The sequence below is a fragment of the Capsicum annuum genome, chromosome 12 (genome assembly GCF_002878395.1).
Source record: "Capsicum annuum cultivar UCD-10X-F1 chromosome 12, UCD10Xv1.1, whole genome shotgun sequence".
NCBI lineage: Eukaryota > Viridiplantae > Streptophyta > Magnoliopsida > Solanales > Solanaceae > Capsicum > Capsicum annuum.
The window spans coordinates 96,060,619-96,071,812 of NC_061122.1; the positions used below are offsets into that span (position 1 = coordinate 96,060,619).

Sequence of the window (11,194 nt, forward strand, 5' to 3'; positions counted from 1 at the left end):
GCAGGGGGTAGGGGGAGATGAGCGTTGGGGTAAGATTTTTTTTAAAAAATATATTTATTTATTTTTAAAAAATATTTCTTAAAAAAAATATATTTTGAGGGAGTGGTAGGAGATGCGGTGAAAGGGAGGGTAGGATTTTGATCGTGAGGTAAGAAAAGATTTTAAATTTTTAAAAAAAAATTAAAAATTATTTTTTAAGGGTGGAGGTAGGGGTGGGGGTTCGGGGTAGGGAGGGGGATTGGAATAGGGTAGGGCGGGGGCCAAAAAAACTTATAAAAAGCTTTTTAAGAAATAAAGAATATATTTAATGGAGGCAAGGTGGGGGTGGGGTAAGCTGGGGGCATAGTGGGGTTAGGGTCAGGTGAGGTGGTTCAATTTGAGAGTTTGAGGATGCACTATCTCTTGTTTTTCCTAATTTCATTAAGAAAATGATTTTTCTACTAAACGAGTAAAAGTGGAAATTGAATTGGGCTCATTTGAACCCAATTTAAAAATGGGTTGAGACTTAATGGGTTCATATTTTACCCAATAATAAATTATCTTGAACTCAACCCATTAACTTTTGGGGGGGGTGGGGGGGGTCAGCTCAATTTGGGTTTATTTTGACACCTCTTATCTGACATTTGATTGTCTGAATCTACAGAGAACTTGACGAAAGGATCCGACGGAGAAGAAGCGAAAGAAAGGTGTGAAACATCAAATTCACTGATTAAATTCAAGGTATATTTCCATTGACTCATTATAATCTCCTATTCTTCGAGTAGAATTTCCATGTCCAAAAAATAATGTAGTGAACTGAGATCCTTAATTTTAAACTCAGTATGATAAAACCCCGTAAGATTATGAATATCATCAGTAGCATCCCCTGTAATTAAAATATCATATACATAGGCAGCTATGATAGTGATAAAGCCACATGATTGTTTAAGGAACAAGGCATAATCATTGTGGGAGGCTATATAACCCTTGAAGTTTAGGGCTCCAACAATCTTGCCATACCATTGGCGAGAAGCTTTCTTTAAGCCATAGAGAGATTTTTTAAGTTGACAAACCATTGGTTGAGGAGGTTCTATGCCTGCAGGGAATTTCATATAAACCTCTTCTTACAAAGTTTGTTGCAAAAAGGCATTATTCACATCAAGTTGTGAGATCTGCCATTTCTTTTTTGCTGCAATTGCTAGTAAATATTTGATGGTAGTCATTTTGACCACCGCGTAAAAAGTCTCATTGAAATCAACCACTTCCTGCTAGATATCACCTCCGATTACTAAGTATGCGTTTAACCTTTTAAGAGAACCATTTGCATGTTGTTTCACTTTATAAACCCACTTATAAGGCAAAGCCTTTCTACCTTACGGCGAATTAACAACTTACTAAGTTTGATTAAGTATTAAAGTATCAATCTCATCCTGTATTACTTGCACCCAACCTGGATGTGTACATGCCTGAGAATAACTGCCAGGTTTAATAATAAAGGGAATAAAATGTAGCATAGCTTGGTTGGGAGTAAAGAGAGTGTAAACAGACAGACAAGTGGGTGTAGTAGGAGTAGAAAAAACAAGATTCAGTGACATTACTAAGATAAATTGTGTTGCAAATGTAGTCCTTAAGATGAGAGGATAGATCGCCAATATTTCTCCTCTGAGACCTTCTAGAAGGGGGTAGAGATTGTGAAATATCTAGTTCTGAAGGAATAGATGGTGTGACAGGTGGAGAAGAGGATTCAAAATGATCAAAAGTTAATTTAGAAATATTAAAAGGAGGTAAGTAGGAATCTGGTTCAATCGGTTTAGAAGGAATGGAAGATGATAAAATGAAGTGATGGTCTTCTCCTATGGGGATAGGAAAAATAGGAGTGGGGATATGTAAATGTTTAAAAGAAAAAGGAAATACATATTCCACAAATTGGATATCTCTAGACATGATCTTGGGCATATTTATAGGTCCAAGTGCCAATTATGACCCATGTATGTGCTTGTTCTATGAGCTAAATATTGCAAAATATCTTGTGTTTGAGTTAAAATTGTATCCTCAAGCTAATAGATATGATTAGTGTTGTAGGACCTGAATGTGATAAATATGAATGTGATTGAGCATAAACTTGAAGCATATGGATCATGGAAAGCTCCAGAAGCAACACACTGATCATGAGAAGAGTAGAACAAAGCTTGTAACGTTTGCGGACTAAGGACAAAAGTGGATGAGTACACATCAAGTCTGAAAATATAGAAATTAATATACCAGCAAGCCAAGGACCCTAGCTTCCGTGAAAAAGTTGTGCCACATTGGTGGGGTAAAAACTGATGGCAATTTCCAGTGATCATGCGCGATATTAGCTTGTCATGCCACTTATCCTTCACGATAAGGGCATGGCATGGAGAATGTGTAAAATTTAATTTGCAAATTCTAGTACGCTTTCACGATACTAGCGTGCCACACTACTTATCCTCTGCGATAACGGCGTGGTACGTTGGTGTATTAAAAATGTGCAGTCCAACCCAACTATAAAAGGAGCACTTGTACTATTATAATAGATTGTTTTGGCAGACATGAAGGCAAGGACAAACACTTACGAGGCTTTGTTTAGGGTTATTTTACTATTTAACTTTCTTAGTTATTTTACTATTCAACTTTCTTACTCTAAATTTGGTATGATTATTTCTATTTTATGGATGTTGATCTTGAGCATGAGTGGTTAAATTTCCTTGTTCTAGGCTAAGGTTGAATGCATGATTATTTTTATACTCTTAGAGTTAGTTAACTGTTGGTTTATCGCATGGGTTGTTCTTATTCTCTTGCTCTTACTATTTTAATGATTGGCCACCATTAAAATAGATGTTTAATCCTCTTGTGAACCCAAAAAAAGGAATATTAGGATAGATCAAAAGGTTTAAGTAACAAGTTCTTATTCTTTTAAATAATGAATGATTTGAATTAGCGGTTAGGATAGAAATATACCTGGAACGCCTTGTTTGGTTCAATTGCAGGAAGATAAAGCATCTAAAATGGATTATCGTGTCCGTGCTCAACGATGTAGTTGTGATGTCCTTTTATATAAAAGATTAGAGGCTCAAAATACCATAATCATAATGTTAACCCTGTGAATCAACAACCCAATAACCAACACGACCAACAATAAGAATAGTGATTTGCATGATTGCAGAAAGTGCCTTAGCCCTAGAATTTCCTCTCGTATTATTTATATCTTTGCCTAAATTGCTATTATCATACTTTGTTATTCTCTTATTAGTTATTTAGTTACTAAATGTTCACAAATATTTTGATAATCTACAACACTTGAAGATAACATTGTCCGAATAAAAATTGAGTAAGTTGCTAAACAAGCAGTCCTTGTGGGTTCGATATCCGATTATTTTGAGTCAATATATTATTTGTCCGATCACGTATACTTGCATGTGTGGTAGAACATAACAGGATACAAAAAAATTCTTAGATACTAGATCAAGGAGTCTGTACCACTTTTGATCACTTGAGTATCATAAGAAGACATATCTAGTGGCTCTAGGATCAAATTTATCCCTTCCGTGAGATAGAGTATTAGAAAAGCACAAGCAACCAAAGCATCTTAATAACTGATAAGAGGGTGCCTTGTCAAATAAAATTTCATAAGGCATTTTACCTTTAATAACTCAGGAAGGTAGTATGTTGATCAGAAATATAGAAGTGAGTATACATTTACCCTAATAGATCATAGGAACGCTAGATTGAAATATGAAAGCCCTTGCAATTTCAAGTAGGTGTCTATGTTTCCTTTCAGCTACCCCATTTTTTGTGGGGTAGAAACACAAGATGTATGATGTATAATTCCTTAAGATATTAAAAAAATTGAAGCCTTTGTACTCTTCCCCAACTCCATAGCATTATCAGAGCTGATAATCTTTACTTTTTTGTGAAACTGTCTTTCAACCATTTTCAAGAAGCATTGAATGACAAAAAATGCATTGCCTTTAGTTGCTAGCAAGTATGTCTAGGTTCCTCTACTGTAGTCATCTGCTATAGTCAAGAAGTACCTATAATTATTATGAGTGGATGATTTGTAGGGACCTCAAGTGTCTATATGATCTAGATCAAAAATGGATTGAGAATTAACATGACTAATAGGAAAAGGTAATCTAGCTTGCCTAGCTAAATGACAGATTTCACAATGAAAATCATAATTAGAATAGTAAGGAAATTAAAATTTTTCATTGATGAATAACGCAAATGTATAAATCTTACATATTATAACTTTACATCAGAATTAGTATTGAAACGGACTGGAAAACAAGGTGAAACTGAACTGGGACTAAAATCAGAACTATTAAAACTAGAAAAAATTTAAAGAGCTTTGTGAATGTCTTGGTTGCCACTAGACACCTTAGGAATGACTTGAAGCAAGTATACACCTTTCTTTACTTTACCAAAAGCTTGAGGCCTCTTCTTTAAAGGGCATGTAAGACAGAACTATTAGAAGTAAAGGAAAGAGTATAATTGTACTGGACACTAAATTTATGAATTGAGAGCAGATTGTCTTTGAAACTTGGAACATAAAGAATGTTATGCAGTGTGAGATCATTAGGAATTATGACACTGCCTATGTGAGTTACACGAATGGACTGAAATTAGGTAGATTAATGTTAACATGAACCTTAAGAGTTGTCAAGGAAAAAAAGAACAGATTGTAACTCATGTTCTCAGAAGCACCTAAGTCTACTATCCATATTCTAGAATTAAAAACTAAAAGATAAGCTCCAAAATATTTAAGCATAGTACTAGCAACTGTATTATCATTTATCTTAAATCCTTTGTTCATCGATGATCTCTCTGTTTATTTCAGTTTGGCTATCTGAATGAAATGCTTGAATTGCTCCGTGGTCATGTGTTGACTGATTAAATCCATGCCACTTATGTTTTGTCACCTTCTTCTGTAGTCATAACACCATTTTCTTCGATTTGAACCAAGATTTCCTTACTGTTTATGAACTAAAAATCTTCAAAAAAATCATGTAGCCTGAAGCAATCATCATCAACATGCCCGATCTTACCACAAAAATCACAGGACACATTAGGATTATATTCTTCTTGACCCTAAACTTTGTTGTGGCTAGTTTGTCCTTGTGAATTTAGGTAACTACTAATGATTGTTCATCCTTGGATAAGAATTGAATGATCTAGATCCAGAATTAGGCATAGCACTAGGAATTTTCTAGATGTTCTTACCAAATTTGTTTTGATTTATTTTGCTTATCATAAAGAAAGAAGAACCAATTAGGATTAAAGGACTTATATTGGTTTCTCTCTGATTTTTATCTTGTAAAATTAGAGAGTAAACATCATTTCTGTTGGGAAATGTATTCAATATTTAGATATTTCCTCTTGTTTGAGCCTAGACATCATGCAAACCCATCAAAAATTGTATTAGTTTCTCATCTTCTAGAAATTTCTCTAGCTTTAATTTACCTTCACAAGTACACATATAAGTGCATTTATCAGAGTCAAAGGATTTCAGCTCATCCCAGAGTCTCTTAAGTTTAGGGAAATAGCTTGCAATATCATTATTTCCTTGAACTAACCTATTTAGTTCCTTTTGCAGGTGAAACATCTTAGCTCCACTAGAGTCTTCAAATCTATGCTCAAGACTTACCCACAAATCTTTAGCAGTCCTACAGTATATCACACTATCAACAATATCCTTGGAAAGTGAATATAAGAAGTCAAGATATTACCATGCCATTACATCTGCTCCGAGATTGCAGATTTGGAGATTAAGGATCTGGTGAAGCATCATCACCTGTGGTAAAACCAACTTGTTCTTGGCTGACAGTGCTATAAGCATTGATCTTTTCCACCCTTGATAACCTCTCCCATCAAATGGAGTGTTAACTAAGTTCATTCCAGATGAATCTGATGAGTGAAGATAAAAAGCATGAGTGGGATCCATAGCTAGTGGAGTCCTGCTAGTGGAACCAAAAGATACAGAAGAAGTAGCGACTTCATTCATCATTATAGAGATTGGTTAGATGAAGAAAAATTTAAATGAGAAAGATGATTTGTATATGTAATAACTACTGCCCTGATACTATGTAGAAAAAAAGAGACACGATTTAAAAATTTTCTTGTGTGTATATTCCTTGTCAATCACGTTTATTTATACAAGCTAATGGAATAGAAAAGAACCTTTTATTCTAACTAACTATCCAGCTGTCTTCTTTACAATTGGTTGAGTTAAACTAATTATATCCCTTTACAATGTTAGAAAAATAAACAAATCATTCAGCTGTAGTTGGGCCATTCAGCTGTAACTGGGTCATCTTCTAATTTGTTGTTGAATTGATGTTGGGGCGCTTGTGTGTTGGTTGTTTATAAAGTCCAAATGTTGACCCATGTTGGAGCTGCTTTTTATTTGGTGATGTGTTCATTCTTTTGTCCACACACGCGTATCGTGGAGCAACTCTTTGACAGCTTCTAGAGACGACTTTTGAGTTTGCATCTCGTTCATTTCGTCTTTCCACAGAGTGAGAGTGAGATGATGAACCATATTCGTTCCTAAAACTGTATCTGTGTACTAGCTTTCTACAATTTCTTCAATCAAGAATGTCACAAGGCTGACTAAATATGTTGAAGTGGCCAGGACAAACATTTTCAGTTATTTTTCTTTGTCTTATATTGTTTAAATGGCGCCGTTACTTGATACTACATTGAATTGTGTTATTTGTTTTGAAAAGCTTTAAATTGTTTAGAAGGAAAAACATAAGCCCCCCGAAAAATTATTAGATGTGGAATTAGTACAATGAGCAACCACGCAATCCCCCAAGTATAGAAAGGAAAAATGGGGAAAATAGAACACAGTATATTGAGTGAATTACAAAGTCAACTGATAGTAAATTTAGATATTACCATACATATTAAAACGAAGCTGAACTATAAAATATACTAGAATATTTATGTAATTGCTAGTTCCTTTGTTGCGGATCTCAATCTGTGAGGACAGGGTATAAAGAATTCATTGGCCACTACTACTCTTATCTCAAAGTTGAAATCAGGGCAACTCTGTACCTATATTGTCACAAACAATTGGATAGTCAGTGATACTAATACTATGTCAGCGCAGTTATTTAAAATCTTCGATCTGTCTCTGGTTAGAAACAACACATCTTGCATGAAAAATAAAAGGGTGTCCAGATTTAAGCAATCTCAAAATATTGGCAGGCATTCTGTGAAGAACCTTTGCCCTTATCTCCAATGCTGGTGCGTCTCACATGCCACATCTTGAGGACTCCATCAAGACTTCCTGTGCAAATGATGCAACCATCTTCACTCTCCTCATTCAGTCTTCCTTGGAACACGGAAACACACCTAATAGGCCCTCTGTGGCCTTGCAAAATGGCCACACACACATGTTGACAATCTTGTTGCTCCCTTAACCACACCCTGCAAGTTGAGTCAGCTGATCCACTGACCAAATAATTAGCCATACTAGCCAAGCACAATACAGCATGTGTGTGTCCAAGAAGTGCACCCCCATATTGCAATTGCCCTGAGAACCAACCTTTTAGCCAGTAATGAATGTAACCATCACTGCACCCTCCATAGAGTACCCCACCATCAGTTGTTAAGGCTAATGTCTTTACTGGTGAACATTTTGCTGGTAAGCTCACAGTGAGGGAATGTGGCCCATCTCCACTACAAAAATTACGACGCCATACTCGGACCGTGGCATCATCGGAAGCAGTATAAAGGACACCATCATCACCAACAACAATGGCGTTTATCGGATCATTATGGGCCTGGATGGTTTCTATGCACTTGAGGTCCGAGAGTCGCCATACTTTTACTGTTTTATCAAGGGAAGCTGAATAGAGGATATCATCTGACATGTTAATTGCCAGTGATGATATTGGTCCCATATGCTTCATCTGTCATAATTCATTAGAAGGCATAAATTTTTCTAGCTACACAGTAAAGTGACGATTATGAACTATTCTGGTTAGACAAGCAACTCAAGGCTTCAAGTATGCATTAAATTAGATGCTAGAAAATGACTAAAGTTGATGCTGCTGTGCTTTAATCACAAAGATGTAGTTGCACATGTAGTAAATATGCTCCCAGAACTGTCCATATCAAAGTTTGGTTTGCTGCAATAAATACAGTGCTAGAAAATGTCCAAAACAATAGTGGCTTCCACATTTTTTCCAACAGATGGTTTATGTTTGTTGTAATGATAGATATTGTAACAGTGTTGATCTCATTTCCTCTGATAATTGTGGGTAGTGATGAAAGAATAAAAAAGGTTGGTTTGGTGAGTTAATATATCATTTTTTTGGCTAAAATGGATAGGGTTAATAAGGAAGGACATATTTGAGCCACTTTTCTATTCTTAAGAGCATCATATATTTATAGAACAATATAAAATTAAGGGCATTATTAAACAACTATTTTCAGTAAATATGACCGTTTCCCATTTCTGAATAGATAAGTACCTAATGTCATTAAATATTGCACCCATGTTCATCTGAACCAGAACGAGTGTGTTTACTTGGCTTTGGTACGTAATCTTTAAGATTGAAAAGGATAAATAATTTGAACTTCTTTTCAAAATGAAAGTGACTGTAGAAAATGATCTCACATGTCCGCTTATAATTGTAATATTAAAAAAATAACACAACAAAGATCTTTGATATATGTCTATTTCTTACAAAACCTCTTGTGAAAAGGTCATATAATTACTATCAATATCTATGCACCTTGTGAAAACCTCGAGTTATGATTTAAAAAAAAAAAAAGCTTTTGGCTCTACCGCTTCGCAGAGCAAATCCAAGATTCAAAGATACAAATTTCAGTACTCCCAAAAATATAAATAGTTTCAATTTTCTTTTAGAAATTTCATATCAATATATTCAAGTTAAAAATCATAAGTTCTCATGCATCACACTGTTTATAGATGAAGGAACTTCTCCATCATGCTTGGTCCTAGTATTAGTTGTGTCTTTAAACCTAAGTTATACTATTAAGAAATAAAAATAGAATAATTTCAGTCCAAAAAGGTGGTCGTGGATCACAAAATATCCCTAAGCGCATGGTTATGCTTGCATAATAACAGTGAGAGAAACAGGGATCTGAGAAACAGTGTATATGCCAGCTTACAGTGTACCTCCTACCATTAATGCATGCATCAACACTTATTGACTACTACAACAAAAAACTCAATGCAAATACAAAATCATTTTATTTACTTTCCACAATCGCGCCTCTTCAAAGTTAAATTGAATTAGATTAATTCAACATTTTAAATTTTAAATTTAGATTTTCAAAAACTATAAAATAAATACTATAAGTTGTAATTCTTCTAATATTAATATCATGAAAAAAATGCATCTTAAAATGTTGGTAAAATTTTATACAGTTTGATTTCAGTAAGCGAAACATGATAAGTAAAAGTGAACCGAGGAATATAATAGAAAAATAAATATAGTTGTACTGTTCAGTTCATGTCATCTCTTTTTAAAGATTTTTGCATATTTTTGTTTTTTTAAAAAAGAAAAGGATATTTAACACGTAGGAAATTATATATACATTTTTTTTAGTCTCTGTTTTAATCATCTCTTAGTAAACAATCTCTCTCTATATATAAAGGAAAAACTAAAAGCAAGATAAGAAGCCAAGTGACAAAATATTAAAAAGGCACGTGACAGTTTTTAGAACAAAGTTAAAAAATATTTTAATAAAAATTTTGAATTGAAAAATTAAGTATTTCACTAATTAGAGCAATACGGATGACTTTGAGTTTATTTTCTAAAGTATCAAATATATATTTTGAAACAAATTCAATTTCTTAAAACAATGAATAATTGAGGCAGGAAAATTACCATCTTATCTCTACCAGAGATATAGCTCCGGACATAACTTCCGACTTTTGGGATAGTTGCAACTCGGACATGTTTGATGACACCTTCCCAAGTCCTACGCCACACCCGAATCTTACAATCAGCATAGGCTGCATATACCATATCATTCGAAACTTGTAATGAAACCACCATGGACGTCCTCGTCTTAAGATGATCACATTCAGTAAACTCAGGCAACTTCCACACGCGTATTACATTCTCCTGAGACCCCGTGTACACAAGTCCGTTGGATACAGCCACAGACAAGATCTGTCCGTCCTTTTTCAGCACGGAGGTAATGCATCTATTGGTGAAAATACTATGAATTGCAGTAAATTACAGTTGAAAAATAAAATAAACAAAAATTGAATAAATAAAATTCAGTAGGCTGAGACGAGCACCTATAACTCGTTTGATGAAACTCTGCGTGATCGTCTACTGACTTAGACGGATTATTAAGCGTGAACGAAAGGCGAGGCGTTGAAGGCTGGGAATTACGGCCTTGACATGTATTGGAAGGAAGGACTGAAGTGCTTAAGCGCGGCGGGCTATAGGAAAGTTCTTCGGAGAAATTTGATGCCTCTTTTGTGGAGATACTTCTCAAGAAGGTGGTGGGATGATTATTATTAGGTGGTCTTATGGCGAAAGATGGAGCAGAAGAAATAGATGAATTGGGAGGCTCAATGTCTACTGCTGAAGCCATAGGTCTCGATCTCTAGCTAGCTACTTCTAAGAAGGAATATAGCAATGCTATAATATTGAAGAGTTGAAGATGATGTGATGTACTGTTTTTAATGAGTTTTAATACTCTCAACTATCAATTACCCCACAAAAACAATGACGAAGACAATTGTACAAGACATTAATTTATGGACATACTATTTGGTAATTTTAAACATTTCTTACACGTGAAAAAAAATTCCCTTTGTCAACGTCAAATTTGGCGAAAAAGAAGATTGTGTATGTCATATGTATACATAAGTATCACAGTATGTCATGAGTATATACTGTATAGGCTTAAGTCATCGATAGTCCCTTAAACTTGTCCCAAAATTTCACTTAAATCTTTCAACTCAGGTCTATATCTATCAAGCCCCTAAACCACCCAAAATTTGATCCACACAAGCTTTTTTTGCCTACATGACATGTCGAGTGTTACGAGAGATGATTTTCTTACTAAATCACCAATAAAAAGGTGTCAAGTGGCACTAAGGGCCCCAAAAAATTATAGTAAAATAAAATTTTAAAAACAAAACTCAACCATATGCCCTCACTCCATAGTTTTTCCTTTTTATTCTTTTTTGGTTTCT

The 11,194-nt window shown here is 34.7% G+C and overlaps 1 protein-coding gene across 1 annotated transcript; it reads right to left on the reverse strand.

The window, feature by feature from the left end:
* Nucleotides 1–6,830: 6,830 nt before the first annotated feature.
* Nucleotides 6,831–10,719, reverse strand: LOC107851671 (protein JINGUBANG). Its single transcript, XM_016696753.2, has 3 exons — nucleotides 10,286–10,719; nucleotides 9,867–10,188; nucleotides 6,831–7,916 (listed from the first exon to the last, which is right to left on the reverse strand). The coding sequence occupies exons 1-3, from the start codon at nucleotides 10,585–10,587 to the stop codon at nucleotides 7,185–7,187; spliced, it is 1,356 nt and encodes a 451-aa protein (XP_016552239.1). The 5' UTR covers nucleotides 10,588–10,719; the 3' UTR covers nucleotides 6,831–7,184.
* Between the last annotated feature and the right edge of the window lie 475 nt (nucleotides 10,720–11,194).